We start from the raw sequence: 19,857 nt of genomic DNA on the forward strand, positions 1-19,857 counted from the left end.
AAGGTACTGGCAGTCGTGACGCTCATAGTACCTAAATCGTAATGATATGGCGTAGGTTGTCCGCTCTATACCGCTAGCCACTCCGATAGCTTGACTTAGGGGGCAACATCCTGCTCAACTTACAGACCACATCGCAGCTCTTAGCGTTGCCTAGTAGATAGCATAGCTGAACCATACACTTGGGACCAAACTCCAAAACCCATATCAGTTTTGGTCCATAGCCTGCAAAGACACACGTTCTATATAAGGGATTGTTATTGGCAAGCATTATACCCATACCGTATAGCTGTGCAATAGTGCCCTGTCTCCCGCGGGTTTTACGCTCGCCTGAATTCCTGGAACTTCTGCAGAGCACCCTCCTTGTGCATGCCAACGTCCCAGCCCAGAATAAAATCCCATTGGTGTGCTAGCAGGGCCCCTATTTCCTGTGGATCTAGGCCAGCTCTTACGTCCTGTCCACAAAGAAGGATGCCCGGACAAAAGCACCGTCTCCAACACACCCGCACTGCCGGTCTACTTCGAAAAGTTCTGCACCCAAGACAGCCTTGGCCTTTTCGAGGGGCACCAAGGTCCTGCAATCCCAGAAACTCGCTGGGGACGCGACGTGTTTGTCACCAGATTCCTGGAGAACATACGAGCGTCCTGTGCTGAACATGCCGTCCGCGCCTATCACGGCATCAAATTCTTGGGTCGTTTCGTCCTCGAAAAACAACACAATTGTCCTTGTGTCGTGCTTGGGGTTTGATATGGCGAGTTTCCTGTTCATGTGTGAGCAGTGCAAAGGTCGGCGTGCTACCAGTTGGCGGAGGAAGGAGGCGCGGTGAAGAAGATTCATCGCCCTCCTGGTCAGTGATGATCTGGCCGGCATTTGGCCCTGATCCCTTGGGTTCGCCATTAGTGACATGCCGATGACAAGGGTAGCAGAATGCGTACTATGACTGTGCGGACAGAGTTCAGAGATACTGCGCCAGCTGCACACAAACCTGCATCTGTTTGACAGGGCAGTGTATATGCTCTAGGACCTGCAAAGCATGTGTGTCGAACGTGATAGCTGCCCCGCGTTCTGAGAAGGAGGATCCCGATTCGTAGACCTGCACGTCAAGGGATGGAATCTGGATCAGGGTATTCGCGAGGGTTATGCCGCCAATACCCCAGCCGATGATGGCAGCACGAGTTTAGGAGCCTTCTGGCATTGCGGATGGTTTCCTGCAGAGAAGAGAGAGATTCACAAAAGCCCAGCCCCCGCCTGATGTGATATGTACGAGAGGTTCACTGGTACGCGAAGGGTTATCAAAACTGATGCAAGGGAGAGTGGGGGACTGAGTTTGCTAAAGTAACCTCTATAAGAAAATCTTGGGCGCCACTTAATACATATATCTAGCTCTAAGATGTTCCTTACCGCCGACGTCTGTCATGGTTTGCAAGATTTCGGTGTCACGAGAAAGTGACAGGTCGATCGCGCGGTGGGATCTCAACGTATGCTGTAGTAGTGGGAGATGCAGGTGGTAATGGAGGGGCCTGCCGTGGGTCAAGATGGGCATCAAGGGCTCTCTTCAACTTCTCAAATTCGTCTTCGAGCACCGCCCTGTGGCGATAAAAGCTTCCCCTTAGCCTCATTTTCTCTGGCCTCTGTCTTGCGATACCATTGGATTTGAAGCCAACCAAGTTCGACATTGCATCCTTCATCGAGTCTCGCATTCTTTCGACGTAAGCCTTCGAATTTGTCAAGTCCGGAAGGAATGCCTCGACCATCGCGATATCATTATTCAAGTCCAGATTGGGGACTGAACCAATAATCCATCTATAAAAGAACGACTCCAAATGACTTTCGCGTTTTGCCTCTAGCCTGCCGCGATCTACATACATCAAATTGTGTAAGTGGTTGGTCCCTTCAAGGAGCTCATTTAACCACTGTACCAATTCGGAGGCATCTGCGATCAACTCTTCCAGCTGGGATGCGGCAAGTTGAAGGGCAATACACCAGGCTTGGTAAAGCTCTTCTTCGGTGGGCAGAACTTCGGTGGGACGTTCTGCGAAACTTAGTTCAACGTCTGCAGGACCGAAAATAGTACGAAAAACATTTGAAGCAGTGGCAAATAACGAGAACGGCTCTCCTCGTAGATGTTCGAGGATATTTTCGTATTCCCACTTTAGCATGAAACCCATATGCAGCACCTTGTCTCCAAGACGATCGACTTTATCTGCGGTTGCAAAGGTCCTATCAACGACGACATCGAGCTGGGACAGTAGCGCCTTAGTCCTTGGTAATTTAACTGATTCGATAACCCCGCGCATAGATCGAGTATTGCTGTGCTGTCGTATCAAGAGATCGTGGACGCGGACGCCGACTTGGTTTGCGTCAACAATGTCAGCGATGCCCGCATCGGCTTGGTATTGTGGGAGCGTTGAGTTGGGGGTCAGGAATGAGAATATGAGGGATAATAAGACCGCTGTAGTAATACCCACAACCCAGCCTGGAATATTGTGGCTTAATACAATGTTTAGATAGAACTCGTCGATTGTCCAAGCTGCTCTATGGATCTTATTTAGCCAGAGGCCAGCCAGTGGGAGACGTCTATCGTCGAGATTCGTCCAAAACTCTGCCGTGGACTCCGATACCTTATGCTTTACGGCGATATGAAAGACCCTCATCTTCCTTCCAATAATAGCCCGCGCAAGGGTAAATGGCCCCCGTAAAGTTCCACGCGAAATCTTTTCCAGATCGCGTTGGGGTAAAAGACGATGTTCGGGAATTACATACTCGTGAAAGCGCTCGGGCTCTTTCATACCAGGCATTCTTACGACGTTATGCACGTCGACGTATGGGCGTCCAGAGTTAGGGTTGACATTGATATCAGAGCCAATTGTGTTTTGTGGTATTATTTGATGGTCACCAGAAACGAACTCTGCGAGATTTTCATCTAGGTACTGCCACTCTTTCGATTGTGTTTCACGGTAAGTCTGCACGTGACAAAGTTGTACGTTTGGGCGAAATTTGACCCACCACATATTGGCTGTCGCCACCTGCAATGTCGGTGTCGTCTTGAGGGGCGAAGATGAGAATAATCTATCAAGTTGGGATCCAAGGACAATAAATAAGCTCTCCACTTCAGATCATTTCCTTGTGGTTTTAGGGTTGAGTTGTTAATTGTTGTGGCAAAGGAACTCGCCGCTGTCAAAGAATTGCATCTGATATCAAGGCACGTTCGCGGTACTGACATCACGCATATATCGCTTTGATCTTTCAACCATATCAATGGACTGCACAGAATTAACTAATGCGATACGGCCGAATTGCCCTTTCGGGCAGTTTGATTTGGAGTTATGCCCAACACGGAAATATTACGTTCAACATCAGAGAGATGCAATAGGCTTGGCCTATAATCCGAGAACGATTTGGATCTGTCCCTTGATTTAGAATCTATTTGACACCTATGATTCTGATCATATGTTTACATTACACATACCTAAATTAGCAATGCATATGCTATTCTTGTTGAGCGTACTCCAGACTTTGGATGGCACATCGACCCAGTCATGGGCTCGAGCGGATACGCGCACCATCAGGTTGAGAATGTGGAAGGGGTGTTGTTTGAAGTGGATTTAGGTAACTGTTAATGGATACGGTTAGAATTTCCAGGTCATGTTTGAGTTGCTTTCTGTTTTCGTAGAATCTTGATCTCCACAAGTGTGGCGTCCATTGCGCTTGCTGTGTGATCGCATTTTTCTTGAATTTCCCAAAAGATTCTCTTGTCTCATACATCGCGCTCCGTATAACGCTGACGTGATGCTTGAAGGTCAGTAACCCTGGCAAAAAGCTTTCGACCATGCTAATGTCTCGGTCAAGACCAGGCACTGGGTCCTCAAGGAGGCCCCACTGGTATATGAACGATCCTGCATACTTGACGCGGTGTTTTTCCAGAGTTTGCTTGTCCCCACGGAGAAAATTTTGCAGGCCATTGGTTTGGGCCCATAAGTCATGGAGGTTATCGTATAGGTCGTTGCTCTCTTGGATCAGTTCGTCCAATGTACCAGCTGCAACCTGTAGAGCATCGAGCCAAGCCTGGCGAAGCGCAGCTTCCGATGGAGCCTCGAGGAAGTTGATAAGGTCACGGCTTATTGAACCGTAGCGTAATGAGTAGGAAAATAATGAAAAGATGTTTTTTACTGTCATCGAATTATCCTCGAGCTGCATAAGAATGCTGCTTTGCTCCAACTCCAACGCTGTACCCATGTTTTTGACATGGAACCCAAACTCTCTGATCTTGCGTGCCGTGATTCTTGTTCTGTTTATCACAATGTCGACTTGGGGAATAATTTTTCCCTTTCGGGGCAGGCTACTCTGTAAGATGTCCTCGCGAACCCAGTTGGTGTTGTCGTATTGTGTCATTAAGCCGTCGTAAACCTGGCGGACAACTCGGTTGATATCGAGGACCTTGACGGACCCAGCCCCTGTCTCAAGCATCTGAGAATCACGGAAAGTCAGGCAGAGCCAGACAAGGATCGAGCCAAAAGTCAGTACTGTGAGTAGCCAGGTAAATACTCCGGAGATAGAGCGACTAAAAAGCGACTTCCAAAATACCCTAGCAGCTTTCTCGATGACATTCAGAGTTTCATCCAAGACCTGTCCGGCCCGCACCCCAAAAAGCGTAACAAGCTTCCCGCGGGCTTTACGATATGAAAAAAGGACATTTTCTTGGATGGTGGCGTTCCAAACTCTTAACTTCCTGCTGATGATCGCTTTCAAAAGGCAGTACTTCCCTCGCAGAGTTCCTTGGGAAACCTCAAGGAGATCTCTCTGGTCCAGAAGGCGATGTTCAGCAGCCACTCTCTCTTTGAAGTACTTGGACTCCTTGGATCCAGTCATCTTGAGGATAGTGCGAACCTCGGCATACTCCATCTTGGGTTGAGCTTCGACTCTGGACCCAATAGTTTTCTGAGCCATGAATTTATGGCCAGGGTACACGAGTTCACTAACAGTCTCGTCTAGGTACTGCCATTTCTTCGATTTAGTCCGTCGGTATGTGACTACCTGCCACAGATCTGGAATGGCGCGAGACGCAGTCCACCACATTTCCTCGTCAAACCTGGTTCAATATTGCAGATCCTGTGTGGCATGGATGAATGGGGCCTCAACTCCAAATGACGAGAGCCGGGATTGCATTTTCTATTTCCTCAATTTCTTTGCTCGGTGATTGAAATGAACGCTTTGAAAGTCTCAGAGTTCAAAGGCTTCCGCTTTCGGACGTATTGCGCTCATTATTTGACGTCAGTCAACCATTGCTTGATTAGGGTCCATAATGGTGTCAGGGAGTGGACTAATCCAGGAAGCTGCACGATCCCTGGAGAAGTCAAGAAAATGAAAATGACCTAATAGACAGTATGAAACAACTTATCTTACATTTGCTATTATAGTAGCAGACTCGCTAGCTGACCATCAGACGGTAGAAGGAAACCACCCCCAGACCCAACAAAGAAAGTAGATCGCTTTCTAGGCGTAAGCTAGACTGAATTGGTGGATTTTGACCTGTAATTCAGATTGAGACGTAGAGAGCACATCGCTAGTCTTCACTTGCCTATAGGAATTGTGATAGAGTTGCAACCTCTAACCCATGATGACAGACAATACCGAGCAACCCCCAATTCCTGTATGGTTCTATAGTTGAAGCTAATGTGAAAGATGTGACAAAAGTGGCTCGGGCTGTCCAAGTCCGTGCTGCCGCATAAATACACCAGGCTCGCGCGCTTATGTGAAATGTCAGATAAATAGTTGATATGATGGCATATTATACAGCATGTTCTACCCACTTATTTGCTGTCATGTGATAGCAGGAGTAGACTCAAGACTAGCTAACTAATTACGAATTGGCCACAACCCCTCACTGAAATGATTAGCTTAGGAAGGCCCTTTGGTATGCTGGCGAAGGCCTCTCGGCAGGCTTGAGCTGTGTTCTACCGCAATTGCAAGAAATCACTTTTTCCACTGTGAGTTCGATCCCTTACATTTGCTTAGTATGTGGGCCTGCGATTCGCACATCTCTCGAGTGGCTGCGTGCGGTAGATTATTCAAATCTGGGGTTGGTTAGATATGGTCGGGAGCTAAATAAATGCAGCCGAAGATCTGCAGGGTAAGCAAAGCTGAAAGCGGTTAAGTTAGGCAGGCAACTCCGCATGCCTTACCTATAGCAACATATCTCACACTCCTCAACCTTGCTGACGCCAACGTTCGACACTGCGACTGTGGCTCATTAAGCCTGCGTATCGACGACGCGGAATAGCACCCCGACCAGAACGTAGCACAATCTTCGTCATTGGCTGATCCTCAGCCCAGCATGTCAACAGCTGAAATTCACATTGCTATCATAGGCGGCGGCCTATGCGGGCTTGCCTTGGCAATCGCACTGGAAAGACGACGAATCTCATACACAATCTATGAGCTGCAATCAACGTTTTCTGAAATAGGAGCTGGGCTTAACGTCGCGCCGAACGCGATAGCCGCGTTCAACGCTATTGAACCGAAGCTTGGCGATGCAGTGATGGCACTCGGTACTCGGAACTCTCCCAATGCCGAAGTGTGGATGGTGAACAGACTAGGCGCGCCTACGGACCGGTTTCCGGACGCACATGCGATTACAGAGATTATCGCGCCGGGGGTTGGTCACACGGCCGTCGGCCGTTATGAGCTGCTGAACCTGCTGGCATCTAAGATTGACACGAGGCACGCGAGGTTTCGGAAGAAGCTCACGCGAGTGGAACAGGGCGAAGATGCAGCGACACTGCATTTCGAGGACGGCACGGTAGACGCTGCACACATAGTCATTGGCTGCGATGGAATACATTCTGCAGTGCGGCGGTCTCTAGTCGGCAACGATCACCGGGCAGCTGAACCACGCTTCACTGGCATTGGCGGCTACCGGGCTGTCTTCCCCATGGACCAGCTTGCGGAAGCTATTGGCCCTGAAGTCGCACGCACGAGCTGCATCTGGAGCGGCCCAGGTGGGTACGCTACCATGTATTCCATCGAAGGCGGAAAGAAGGTAAATGTGGGCCTCTGGCTCTCGAAAGAGCAGTATCGCGAGCGAGTCAAGAACGATCGATGGGTGTTGCGCAAGCAGAAGGCGGAAATGCTCGAGGACTGCAGGTCCTGGGGTCCTTCTATACAGAAGGTGATGAGAATGATGGGCGAGGAGACAACCCTTTGGACATCGCATCACCATGACATGGAGCTAGACTCGTACTTCAAGGGCCGGGTATGCGTTATCGGCGATGCGGCCCATTCGATGGGTCCTCATCAGGGCCAAGGCGCCTCACAGGCAATGGAGGACGCATATGTGATGTCTGTTGTGTTGTCACAGATCAAAGACCCATCATGTGACCATATGTCCCCGCTACTCTGCATAGAGGCTGCGTTCAGCGGATGGCAGGAAGTGAGAAAGCCACAGGCGGAATGGGTTTTGAGAACAAGCCATGAAGCCTTCGACTGGTGGTCCAGCTTCTGGCGTCGCGACCTCGAGGAGAAAGACATCGAAGAGCGCTCAAGAGAGGCGACGTTCAGATTCAGGAGGATCTGGGATGCTAATGTCGACCGACAAGGTGACGTGGCCAAGTATTCAATGTTGAGATCATTGCAGAAGGCAATGCAGGTTGCCCTATGACATGCTGTATAGGGCCGCGGAGGCGGCCCGCTGGTAGTGTCAATATGACAGCAGCAAATGTAAATATGCCTGCTGGCTGTCAGGCCAGACACACTCGTGGACTGTTTCAATTTCGTCAGCCAAGCAAGCCACATGACTTCTAGAAGACAAAAACAATGTTTGAATTGCATGGTTTCGACCGAGATCCAGGTGGACGAGAGACTCGAATGCTCCCGCGCACTGAAGAATAGGCGTACGTCAACTCAACAGACCTAGAGAAATTGTGTATTCATATGGTGCTCATAAGGAAATATGGTGTATCGTAGGGTCAGCGTTGACTAAGCAATACGTACTACAGGTATATTAAGAGCACTGGCAGGCACTAACAAAACTGTATCTTCGTAACGGGCGGAGGTGCCCCCACTAAAAGCAATGCAGATTTTCTTCCGCTGGCCGGCTATAGCACTGGCCCCCATATGCCACCCACATGACGAATCCCGAATACGCAAGTCCACATTGCATGTCTGCTTCTTCATAATCGCAACGAGTCATAGATCCGTGTGCTTTGACGAGGCTTATTTCGACGAGAGACGTACATCCGCTCAGATTGGGTGGCTCGAGTTTTCGAGACCCCAGATTGAAAATGGGCTAACCCCCCAACTAACTCGGCGGTGCTTGGAGATTGGCTGCCGCTCACCAACGTCTGCTGCCAATTATTCCGCCCCGGCCAATCGCGGTCTGCGGATCTGCGCGGCGGCGGACCCCGCTCGGCAAGGATATTATTGGTAACCCCTGAAACGCCCTGCAGCGATTCTTTGCTAGTGTTTTCCCCTCTGGGTACAGCCGATCACGTGCGCTGTATGCCCTCGTTGCTTTTTTCCCTGGCCCGGCGAGGCCGTGAGCTTGAGCTGATTTTCGTCAATGGTCTCCTGCATGAGAGATCGTGGTATTTTGCGATCTGACCCTGATCCGCTTAAGTGCAACGATCGTCCGGCCCGTAGCGCACCTTCGACTGTGAGTATACACTATATAGTCTCCATACTTTTCGGTGTCGCGACCGACTGCTGGCTGCAGCCCAGCGGCTGAAGCTTAGTGGGGCACAGAGGCTCCATGCTCCATACTTCCATACGTCTCTTATTGCCTACGCAGCGTCGCTGACGAAGGGGAAAAGATTTCCAGCGTGTTGTTGCCAAAATAGGCAAAGAGTGAGTGCGGTCTGTGTGTCCATGCTGCGTTCCTCTATAGACGTGCAAGCTCCGTTCGCGGACAAATAACCGCCAATGCCAAGCAAGCGCCCAAAGGCTGTCTCGTTACCGATTCATGAGAAGCCCCAAGAGGATGCGCCGAGTGCCCCAAGCGGTGGTGGCAGTGTTGCGACTCAGCGACGGCGCGAACAGATTCGAACTTCGCAGCGCAAGTTCAGAGAGCGCCAAAGGAATCGCATCGACACGCTGCAAACCAGGGTCGTCGGTCTGGAGACGGTTCTTCGCAATGCCGTCGAGCAGCTCAAAGGCCTACAGGACAACCCTGCGCGCGACCAGGCGTCTCGCACAGTCTCCATGCTTGTGGACATGCTCGAGTCCAAGTTGAGGAACGGCGATGTGCCCTTGATTTCGACTCCTGCCTACGAGTCTGCAGTAGCTCTGATCGACGAAGGTGTGTATTGCCTGCTACTGAGTGTGCAGAACCATCCCATATCTGTACTAACTGCCTGCTTTCACAGCTCATCAGCTAGAAGAGCCTGCCTCACCTGCCAGTCACCGGCCAATATCATCACCCATCCACGATGCGCTTATTGATCGATTTGTTGACTATCTCGCTCCTTCAGTCAATTATCAGATGGAACACTACTGGATAAATAATAACCGGCCTCGGCGTTCCTGGCGGACTGGCGCTCTGCTGGCGCCCTCACCACTGCTACATAACGCGTACTTGGCTGCCGCCACAAGATTCGCAGGCCAGACCATGGATGACTCGCGCCTGATCCAAGCCGCAGATACCCTCTACTCTTCTCTCCTGTGCCAGCTCCAAAGGGCAATTGGGGATCCCGAGACGAGCAAGTCCGATGCGGTGCTAATGGCCACAACATTGTGCTTGTTGTACGAGGTATGCACTCTCCATAAGAGCTACCGTCAGCTAGTCAATGACCTTTCCACACAGGGTCGCCTCCGTCGTGTCTCCCAGAATGCGCTGGGGACTCATGTGTTTGGTGCGCTTGCGCTCTTTGCACAACGTGGGCCCAAGAGTTGCGTTTCGGGGATTGCCCATGAACTCTACGTTGAGGGCAGAATTTCATGGGTGAGTATAGAGGGGTAGCTCAGGGCTTTGGTGATGCAACATTGATCTCTGACTTGTCCATTAGGCGTGGTTCTCCATAATGAGACGCTCTCCAACCTTTCTCTCTGACCAGGCTTGGAAAACTATACCTTGGTCCTCGCATGCTACTTTCAAGGATGTCATGGACTATCTCCTCGACTGTATAGTTGACATTCCGGAGCTATTGGCAATGGTGGACCAGTCCAAGTTGGAAAATTCGCCCTCGAATTCGCCGTCACACATGCAAGAGCACATAAGTTCGACTGCGTACACCATCATCCAAAATTTGCATTCATGGGAACAAGTCTGGATGAAATACATCTTGACCAACCGCGTTTCAGAAATATGCGTACTGGAGGGTGAACTTCCGACGTTCAAATACTTGGACCGGTCCACCGGCAGGATGATTCAGCCAACCGTCTTTATGTTTCAAGACGCAATCTCTTTCCAGGCATTGTGCCACTACTATGCAGCACTTCTGGTGGTCTCCATGGTCGACTACAACTCCCGTAAAGATGAATCCACGGGCACGGTCCTCCTGAATGATCACTGTTTCGAAATCGCCTGTCTATTCTGTCGGTGCATGCATTACTTCATGACCCATACACCACCAAGCTTGGTTGACAGGGTCATAATGCCGTTCAAGACGGTGTACGAAGTCTTGCCCCCAGATGGGCCCGAACGGCGGTATTTGGATCTTGTCTATATGAGAAAGATCAGTCAAGGGTTTGCTGCCTCTTGGCATGAATTGAAGCGAAATATAGGAGCACTACGTGAGACGGCTTAGGATGAACGGCATAGGATGAATGCCATCTCAAGCCTACAGTCTGGATGTTCAGTGTTACAGTGGGCCAACGTGAGTGGGTTGAAAGACGACACAAACAGTAGCCTCTCAACCGAGGCAGGATACCAATGGATTTATTAGCCACGGTGGGAAAACTATGGCGTATGGAAGTTCCAAGGAGACACAGTACTTGGATCAAAATGTGTTAGCGTAATGTCAAGGGTTTACTGCTTTGATGAATTCGTGTTCTCTGGGCAGTATTATGTCCAAGGCAGGCTCTTCAAGGAAACTATCAATCTTAGCTTACTTCAATGAACAGCAGTCCGAAGTCTAACTTTGACGTTTCGGGCCAACTTCAATGCATGCAGGCTGAAATTCTGAACTAAGGATCAACGACTATCTTTGTTCACCATCTCAAGTACAAGTGCTACTGTAAACCGTCCAGCCGAATTATGGAAACAGCACCTAGCTGCGTTTAGTTGAATAATTTGAAGCCACCGGGAACTTGCGTCTGAAAGACCCCGTCCGGGTCGTACTTCCTACTCGCATCCTGCAAGCGGCACTTCACCTCCTCGCCGTAACTCCCAATCGGATCCTGAGACTTGTCGGCATAATTCAAGTATTCAAAGGGGATATAAAGCCCATGCCTCTTCAACAGCGACACATGGCTGTCGATGATACTCTGCATCTCATGTTGTACCATTTCGTCATCTTCGCGATGGGCATACGCAGCAGTGATCACTGTCAGCACAATGTCCTTCTCCGATGGGGGCAATCCGAGAGAGTTCGTTCCGTTGGTCACTGGATGTGGTTGCATGAGTAAGACAAGCTGAAGCCCTTCAATAGCAGCAAGGACTTTAGTCCCATTCTCCCAGGATTCGAAAATACTTGAATAGATATCAGGCCCTCCATTCTTGAATGAATAGACAATGTCGATCGCGCTGCCATCATTGTCAGACCGCGAAGAACCAAATGTCACTGATAGCAAGGCTACAACTCACCGTCGAGTGTCCGGCGGTAGAGTACCACCTGCTTGGATCGGAAACGTACTAGCGTTCGCAAAAACGAGTTGTCTACCAACCTGTCCCGGTATTGAGATGAACGGCTGATAAACGGCAGGATTCTCCACGGCTTCGACATAATAAAGTGAATTTCCAATTGCATAAACGTTACCAGGATTCTGAAAGATCAGAGCCATACCCATATCTGCTGCATCGTCGAAATTCTCCGGCTTCATAAAGTCGCTAAGGCTTCGGCCTGGTCGTCAAGAACCTGATGTGTGTAGTTGAAGGCAATACTTCCTCCCCACATTAGTCCCTGAGGCCAGGTAGGAACGTCGATGCGGGTGATAATTCCGAAGTTGTTTGAACCACCCTTCAAGGCTAACCGAAGATCTGAATATGACCCAGCACTTGCTTGGACGATTTCACCACTGGCTAGCACCACTTCATAGTTATAGACGTTGTCGCACACCCAGCCATTGCGGCGGGACAGATAGTGAATGCCCCCTTGTTGAGTTAGCGCAGAATGTTCAATAGCTTGAGGGCGGCCTACCTCCGGTTGCGAGCCCACCAACTCCAATGCCTGCCACTCTGCCACCCATGATGGTAAGATTGTAAGGCACAAGCTGTGCGTATATCTCACTCCAGATACCCCCAACACCCACATAAGCGACAGTTTTATCTTCGCTTAGTTCCAGTGTGTTCATCGCTCTGAGGTCAACTGTTATCCCGCCGTCTATATTGGCCGCTCCACTCCATATTGTATGGCCACCACTTCGGACGGCAAACTGCGGTGAAATGGAGCAATCTTGCTTGGATGTGACTGTCTTCACGAATAGAGAGACTTCAGACGCGCTCTTTGGGCTGAAAATACAACCAGGTCGCAGGTCGCTCTCCTGACCGGAGTAGTAGGAAGAGAGAGACTCGCGGTACACTGGGTTATCAGCATACGACACACTGCCCGGTATAAGAGAGTCAACTAGTTCGCAGTAACGAGTGGTACTTCCGTTTTCCGCAGCGAACGTGTACCCTACGAGGACCAGAATTACTCGAAGCAACATGAGAACTATGGCGGCCATTGTGTATTGCCGGAGTTGGGGGGAAGGTATGGTAGTAGTGGGTTAGGAAAACCGACGAAGTAGCTTAGAGCCGTGAAATATTGCAATCCGTCTCTATATGCGCTCTAAAATCGTATTCTCAATATTCTATCAGATAAACTGCTTTGTGGATCATGTCTTGCATTCGGATGGCCTATGCGGAACGTAACGTGATTTGCACTATAGTGGCCCGAAGGATTGCGGGGAAGCCTGGGGACGACCACAATCAAGGGCCTTGGAGTAAGTAGTGTTACCCAGATCCCTGGATCGGACCGATATCTAACCGGAACTGACTGCCTAAGATCTTCGTTCGGTCCCGGAGACAAATGTCTTTAGTCACCTGAGCAGCACGCCTAGGCCCCATCGAATTGTGACGAGCTTTCCGGGACAATCTACCCGGGTCATAGCTGCGGCTAACCTTCCATGAAACCTTCTATGCCCATCTCTTATATGACACAAATGGGTCTTGAATATTAAAAGTGTGTAAATCACTAGAGCTATACGAGTGGTTATCGAGAGCGCGGTGCATGATTCAAACTAAGGGTGTGCGTTGTGATCTGATGCCTTCCATAGAGAGCTTCGGTGTCAAAGGAAAGCTCGCCAGGAAGTAGAGAGTCAGGGACTTGGTAGAAACTCCCCAAAATCAATGACCCACGGCACCATGAAGCAATGATCACACAGAAGAAGTGTCAAAGAAAAGCTTTCTCAATCTACGGGATTCGGAGCAAGAAACTCCAAGCTTTGGCACGTTATGAAACCATCTGCTTACAGGATTATGCTGAAACCGTGCACGATTATCACATAGGCCAACTACATGTCCCTTTCGACTTCGTCCGCGAGCAGACAGCTTCGAAAGTTTCACATAGTCTCGCTACCGCAGGCTACCATCGTAGACGAAGGAAGACATAAGTGGCTTGATCATTCATGCTAGCAACCAAGCAAAGTGAAGTAATTCACTACAGCCACTTAAATCCAACATTCTATCATTTCAAGTCTGTCTCTTGGGTCATTTCTTCATTTATGGCGTTACCAAATTTCCATGCCGGTTCATGGCTGCAGCAGCCTCCTTGGCTATATCATAACTCCAATGATAATCGGACATCTCTGCTGAAAATGCAGCATCAGTCTGTGGCTTGCCGTCACCCGCCCTTCTTGGGGCCATTGCTCGAGTGTTCTCGATGACTTTTCGGACGCGTGGCACTCGTAGCTCGTCGTAAATCTGCAGCCTTTCTTCTACGTCCTCGATGACTGCACCTTTCAGCACACTTCGAAGAGCCTCAGCATCTTCTAGAGCTTGGCATGCTCCTTGGCCTTGATCTGCAGTATGTTAGAGCAGTGCTATCCAAAATTCTCGAGGATACACTTACGTGGTCCCATTGCATGAGCAGCGTCACCAATAAGGCAGAAACGACCTCTGACAAGCGTGGGTAAGGGGTCGCGGTCTCGCAATTGCCACAATCCGGTTTCTTGTGCCATGGAGAGCATTTTGACGACGGCTGGGTGGAAGTCCTCAAATTCCTTCACCATCTCTCGCAATGAGACACTCGCATCCCATTGATGGCGCCTGTCCAAGTCGTCGGGGAATATGCATACAAAATTCATGGTCTCCCAACTTGAACAAGGATAGATCACAATCCGGCGCTCGGGATGCATGATCATGAGAACTTTAGCGCAGTCGACAATACTAGCCGTCTGTGGATCGCTGCGCAACTCTTTGCTTGGGATCACGAATCTGTACGCTGAGAACCCGTGGGAGATGGACGGAAGCGGCCCGAAGACAGAAGCTCCAGTCATTGTGCGAATGCCGTCGGCACCAACAATGACATCCCCTTTGAAATCTCGCCCATCTTGAAGATAGACGGTCCTAGTAGAGACATCTACTCGTTCGACCTTGGCTCCGAGTTCCAGCCTAGCTGGCTTTCCGAGCCCGTCCGGTGAAAGAGCAGCGCGCTTTAACTCATCATGGATGTCTTTCCGCGAAAAGTACCACCACGGAGCCTGATACTTCTCAACGAGAGGTGCATTTGGTATCTCTTTGCGGACAGCCAAGGTTTTCCAGTCCAATTCCTGAAACTAGGACTATGTTAGTGTTTTGATTGCGTCAGCTGACTAACAAGGGGATGCACCTTATCGGCTTCAACATAGCGTGCTAGGCTGGGGTCAAGTCCTGCTCGACTGAAACTCGACAGCAAAAGCCTGCTGGCATTCATCGAGAGTGTAATGGCGGCCCCGATCTCGCGATTTGATGCTGAAGCCTCAAGCACAAGGATATCGTGGTCTTCGCGAAGCAACAATGCAGTTGCCAGTCCAGCGATGCCCCCTCCACAGATGATAACTTGAAGTCTATTTGGCATGTTACCCATGTTTTGTGGTACGCTGTAGAGTTGCAGACGCTTGGTCCCCTATTAACAATAGTCCAAAGTTTATAAGTATTGAGGAGACGGATGATACGGATGTTATCGAATGAGGGCTGATGTGGGGTGAAGACGGATGTGGAGGCGGGGCCGACTACGAAGCAAGGATCGGAAACTCCCCTGGTTTTATAAGTTAGTGTTGGCACAGCGTAGCTCGAAACTCTAGTCTAGGATAACACTTTTCTTCCAGAAGACTTGGTTTTATTCAAACAGCTCGAGTTATCATGGAGCGATTGGCAGCGTTGACCTTTGGGCAGACGCTCTTGGCAGTTTTCTCCTTAGGTATACTGATGATTGCTTGGACCTCAGCGAGGAATCTGCTCTTCTCGCCATTGAAAAAATTCCCTGGGCCCAGGATTGCAGCACTCAGTACTTGGTGGGAGGTTTATCATACTATTAAGTGTATTACCGCCCCGTGTCCCTTCACTGTTACCTGGCCCGTCTAAATAAAAGCCTAGGTGACAAGTTTAGGGAAGTCCAGAGGTTGCACGAGCAACACGGTCCTGTCATCCGCATAGGACCAAATCACCTTTCCATAGCATCGCCCGAAACGTTTTCTCAGATCTACGTCAAGAGATGCAGAGCATTCTTGAAGAGTGACTTCTATGCAACCATTCAGCCTGGCATCGGTCCGAAATACTCAGGGCTGTTCAACTACACGGACCATCAAAGAGCGGTTGCAGAAAGGAAAGACCTCCAAGCGCGGCTGTCGCCAGCTGCCCTGCGGCAGTACGAGGCGCGATTCTTACCCATTCTGGATACATTAGTGGCAGTACTGAGAGAAAAGAGGGATGTGGATCTTTTTGCCTATTTGTCAGTTTTTGTTTCTTACTAGAAATTATGTTTGACATGCGACTGACACCCAGACAGCAAGTTCCTTATGCTTGATGCTATAGGCGATCTTGCTTTCGATCAGTCATTCCATCAACTCGAATCTGGGGAAGAGCATCAGTACGTGGTTGATTTTAATAACGCCTTTATGCTTATTGGGCTTGTAAGTCGCCTTGGAATTCTAAGTCCCTCTACCAGATACTTACTTCAGTCAATGTCAGCAAACAACTTTCGCATGGATTATTCCTTTCATTCCATTTCTCCCATCCCAGTCACTAAAGGATGCATATTATGGGCTGCAAAGGGTGTTCAAGTATGCACAGACCCGGGTCGATGCCTTCCTCAACGAGGAAAAGCCAAAGCCAGGCACACTCATGGAAGCGTTTTTGAAGGATGGAAAGCCGAAAGATCCTTACACGCGCTGGCATATCGCTCTTGCTGGACATGGATTCATGTATGGCACTCTTTTATCAAACCCTTACTTTCACTTGTGTTAGGGCTAATAATATCAGCATCGCTGGATCTGAAGCTTCGTCAATCACACTGACCTACGTCCTTTGGTTGCTTGTTAAGCATCCACATGTTCAAAGAAAACTTCGAGAGGAGCTCAAAGGCCTCCCACAAGACTACAAATCCACCGACTTGGCGTCTTTGCCTTTTCTTGATGCTGTACTAAAAGAGACACTGCGAATATATCCGCCAGCGCCATCTGCCATGCCCCGAGTTGTGCCGCCATCCGGCGCCGAGATCGAAGGCGTTTTTTATCCTGGAAAGGTAAAAATCATCGAATATCAAGTGTTCCGGTGACGATCAGCTGACAGACTTCCTGGCTTCAGACCATCATAGCAGCTCAACCATATACAATCCATCGTGATCCCAACCTGTTTCCTGAACCGGAAATTTTCCGACCTGAGCGGTGGATCGAGCCCCCACCCGACAGACGTGAATTGATGAACCAAGCGTTCGTGCCATTCTCTGCGGGACAGAGAGGGTAAGTCAATTCCACCAGACAAGTGGCTCTTTCGGACTAACATGTGTGCCCGGTTGAATAGATGCATCGGGCGGGGCCTTGCTTGGATTCATATGCAGATGACCATTGCAAAACTTCTGGAAAATTTCGACAGCTTCAAGCTTACAAAGGGAATGACTGATGAAGACATGGAATTAGTCGAACGGGGAGCACTGGCCAAGCCAAAAGCCACAAAGCTTTCGGTCAGAGTCTTTCCTAAAGAGGTACCGGGCTTCGCAGTTGCCTAAGTGCGACGATGATAGCATGCCTTGTTGACTTGACTTCCGAGACAGCGACTTTGGAGAGTAGCTATCTTCAAAGCTACCAACTTTATGCTGAATGTATTAGTGTCAAAGCATTGCGATAAGTAGTTGACATGCAAGAAAATCATGTAAAGAAAAAGAAAAGTTGGATTCAGTCCGGCAGCATTCATGTTGCTAAATCGACGGCGGAATGGCACACCGTCTTTCTCTCCAGTTTTGAGGGCTCAAAGAATGTTTTGTTGGCGTTCAGAATGAGTTGGCACAAGTTACCACCTCTGTTTGACTCATAGTCATGTCACTGAATTATTCGAGAGAATTGGGAAATACCATTGAGTTTCATTTTGTAGAACAAATTCTTAGAATTGGGTCAATTATCAAAAACATGTCTAACACGAAGCTCATTTCAGAGCTCATAGTGAGAACAGCCATATATTTCACATGCTTAATGTGTTAGCACCATCAGCTTCTTCCCTGTGGGGCTGTTCACCAGGAAGTTCTTGACCCGCATATCTCGTGCGGCGGAAGCTTCGTCCTCCAGACGAATATTGGGAAACTTGCGGAAGAGGGCGGCAGCGGCTAGCCGCATCTCCTGGGTTGCCAAGTGTATTCCGAGGCAGACTGGGAAGTGTTGACTGTTAGTCTCTCATACTGAACACGGAGTACAGCATCTCGAGTGCTAAGCGAGAAAGGAAGCGGAAAGTGAAAATTACAAATGCAGGGCGATGTATGGAGCACGGTAATGTACTTACCTCGAGTACCGTAGCCCCAAGCCCAGTTTGTGTCCCACATCTCCTTCGTCGCATTGATCCAACGCTCAGGCAGAAACCTTGAGAGGAGATGTAAGTCATTAGTCCAAAAGGGAGGGGGGAAAAAAGCCCTTAGGACAAGGGTTATAGAAGGGGGAGAGTTACCGTTCTGGTTCAGAAAATACTTTCGGCGAACGATGAAGTGTGTACGACTGAAGAGACAGTTCCGTGCCAGGGGGGATGACGTATCCTTGCGATTCAATTGCCTTAGTGGGCACACATCGCCGCAGCGGGCCTGCAGCCGAGCCCCATAGCCTCAGAGTTTCGTGTATGACACCCGTGAAGTATGGCAGCTGCAGTAGGTCGGCATCGGTCCAATCCTCAGGCAGTTTAGAAAGATCTTCGAGAACCCGCTTCTTCACCTCGGGATTCCGTATAACCTCCCAAACCAAGTACACCAAGGACGTTGACGTGGTATCACTACCAGCAAACATGAACTCATTTGCCTCTTGTTCAACTTGTGCCATACTCAAGCCTTGGAGATCCGGGTCAAGCATGATTTTCGAGAAAAATGTAGGCTTCGTTTCACCATGCGTTTCTAACTCTTTCTTGTATTGCACCAGGCTATTGCGCCCGAACGCAAACATGCCATCTGGATTGTCGGCAGACAACATCGTCGGTCTGAAAATATTTCGGATACGAAATAGTAATGGGAAGTTGGACGAAAAGACTACCTCTCCCAACCCTGCCTGGACATCTTCAAACAGTTGCGGGACCTGCCAGTTAATCCATAATTAGAAAGACTTTATGTGCATTGTGTTTCGGGTTGTCTTTAGCTTGCCTTTCCTTGTTCTAGGACTTTCGGAGAGACTCCAAAAGATAGCTCGGCAACCACATCTATAGCCATGTACACAAACCACTCGAGTATGTTCACAACTCCGTTGGATTGGGCCGTTCTTTTAGCGATACAATCCATCGTGAGCTCGACTTTGTTTCTTACGAATGGTTCGAATTTAGCAGTTTCCGTGTTGCTCAACTGATGTCCAAACCTGCGCCGTTTCTGTGCGTGTAGCTTTGGATCTCTCTCTGTAATGATGCCTGGCTGCATTTTCTCGTAAACCTCCGCTTTTCTCAAGGGATAACTTGGTCTCGTAATGACTCTCACGTCGTCAGGGTCGGCCAGAGAGACTGTTGTCGGATTGATACGCACGACAGGCCCTAGAACAAGGAGTCAGAAACAAAACTCAGTGTTGAGACCAATGTTTCGAGATGAGATCAAGTTACCGTATTTCGAGTGCAAACTGTGGATCCAAAGCATCTCATCCCCCGTAATCAGATACCATCTCTCGATGATGCTGCTGAAGCGGGAGATCAAGGGGCCTGGTATACCCCGAAGGGGATCCTTCAAGATTGAGTAGATTGTGCGAACTAGCTGCGCAGAAAGTTAGGGACTATTTCTCACTGAGTTGATACTACCAAAGACCTCACAGTCCATGTTAAAAGTACCGCGAGGCCAAACATGCCCAGCGAGAATGGCTGAGATACGTCGACGAGGGCCGCCATGCTGCTCAGGAGACAGCAAGTTGTACTAAAGACGTCTTGCACAGAACGCCACGCATACGCAGAAAGCAATAGGGATCTCTTAAATCCAATTCGAGACGAGCGGAGAGCAAAGCCTGACTAAAGGTGTGGCCACTTGGTGCGGAACGTTGTACGCTCGGCAAGTCGACAGACCCTCCGCTCGGCCCCACCTACCACGACC

General features: G+C 49.5%; 9 protein-coding genes across 9 annotated transcripts; 3 read left to right on the forward strand and 6 right to left on the reverse strand.

Annotated features, from left to right (window-relative positions):
- Nucleotides 1-445: 445 nt before the first annotated feature.
- JN550_006820 (uncharacterized protein) lies at nt 446-766 on the reverse strand (the record flags this gene model as incomplete). The annotated part of the gene is made up of 1 exon (XM_049318601.1): nt 446-766. One exon carries the CDS (start codon nt 764-766, stop codon nt 446-448), a length of 321 nt encoding a protein of 106 aa, XP_049171055.1.
- A 668-nt stretch (nt 767-1,434) lies between these two features.
- On the reverse strand, nt 1,435-3,009 carry JN550_006821 (uncharacterized protein; the record flags this gene model as incomplete). The annotated part of the gene is made up of 1 exon (XM_049318602.1): nt 1,435-3,009. One exon carries the CDS (start codon nt 3,007-3,009, stop codon nt 1,435-1,437), a length of 1,575 nt encoding a protein of 524 aa, XP_049171056.1.
- A 526-nt stretch (nt 3,010-3,535) lies between these two features.
- JN550_006822 (uncharacterized protein) lies at nt 3,536-4,900 on the reverse strand (the record flags this gene model as incomplete). Its single annotated transcript, XM_049318603.1, has 1 exon — nt 3,536-4,900. One exon carries the CDS (start codon nt 4,898-4,900, stop codon nt 3,536-3,538), a length of 1,365 nt encoding a protein of 454 aa, XP_049171057.1.
- A 1,432-nt stretch (nt 4,901-6,332) lies between these two features.
- JN550_006823 (uncharacterized protein) lies at nt 6,333-7,655 on the forward strand (the record flags this gene model as incomplete). The annotated part of the gene is made up of 1 exon (XM_049318604.1): nt 6,333-7,655. The coding sequence occupies one exon, from the start codon at nt 6,333-6,335 to the stop codon at nt 7,653-7,655; it is 1,323 nt and encodes a 440-aa protein (XP_049171058.1).
- Nucleotides 7,656-8,914: 1,259 nt separating this feature from the next.
- JN550_006824 (uncharacterized protein) lies at nt 8,915-10,737 on the forward strand (the record flags this gene model as incomplete). Its single annotated transcript, XM_049318605.1, has 4 exons — nt 8,915-9,290; nt 9,358-9,740; nt 9,795-9,932; nt 9,997-10,737. The coding sequence occupies 4 exons, from the start codon at nt 8,915-8,917 to the stop codon at nt 10,735-10,737; spliced, it is 1,638 nt and encodes a 545-aa protein (XP_049171059.1).
- Nucleotides 10,738-11,209: 472 nt separating this feature from the next.
- On the reverse strand, nt 11,210-12,814 carry JN550_006825 (uncharacterized protein; the record flags this gene model as incomplete). The annotated part of the gene is made up of 4 exons (XM_049318607.1): nt 11,210-11,675; nt 11,736-11,991; nt 12,033-12,242; nt 12,289-12,814. The coding sequence occupies 4 exons, from the start codon at nt 12,812-12,814 to the stop codon at nt 11,210-11,212; spliced, it is 1,458 nt and encodes a 485-aa protein (XP_049171060.1).
- A 1,036-nt stretch (nt 12,815-13,850) lies between these two features.
- JN550_006826 (uncharacterized protein) lies at nt 13,851-15,195 on the reverse strand (the record flags this gene model as incomplete). The annotated part of the gene is made up of 3 exons (XM_049318608.1): nt 13,851-14,149; nt 14,200-14,905; nt 14,959-15,195. The coding sequence occupies 3 exons, from the start codon at nt 15,193-15,195 to the stop codon at nt 13,851-13,853; spliced, it is 1,242 nt and encodes a 413-aa protein (XP_049171061.1).
- Nucleotides 15,196-15,470: 275 nt separating this feature from the next.
- JN550_006827 (uncharacterized protein) lies at nt 15,471-17,334 on the forward strand (the record flags this gene model as incomplete). Its single annotated transcript, XM_049318609.1, has 7 exons — nt 15,471-15,528; nt 15,705-16,059; nt 16,117-16,240; nt 16,299-16,531; nt 16,590-16,851; nt 16,914-17,068; nt 17,130-17,334. The coding sequence occupies 7 exons, from the start codon at nt 15,471-15,473 to the stop codon at nt 17,332-17,334; spliced, it is 1,392 nt and encodes a 463-aa protein (XP_049171062.1).
- Nucleotides 17,335-17,791: 457 nt separating this feature from the next.
- JN550_006828 (uncharacterized protein) lies at nt 17,792-19,658 on the reverse strand (the record flags this gene model as incomplete). The annotated part of the gene is made up of 6 exons (XM_049318610.1): nt 17,792-17,967; nt 18,099-18,175; nt 18,261-18,871; nt 19,096-19,313; nt 19,380-19,527; nt 19,584-19,658. The coding sequence occupies 6 exons, from the start codon at nt 19,656-19,658 to the stop codon at nt 17,792-17,794; spliced, it is 1,305 nt and encodes a 434-aa protein (XP_049171063.1).
- Between the last annotated feature and the right edge of the window lie 199 nt (nt 19,659-19,857).

Source organism: Neoarthrinium moseri, assembly GCF_022829205.1.
Source record: "Neoarthrinium moseri strain CBS 164.80 chromosome Unknown scaffold25_Wmoseri_CBS_16480, whole genome shotgun sequence".
Classification (NCBI taxonomy): domain Eukaryota; kingdom Fungi; phylum Ascomycota; class Sordariomycetes; order Amphisphaeriales; family Apiosporaceae; genus Neoarthrinium; species Neoarthrinium moseri.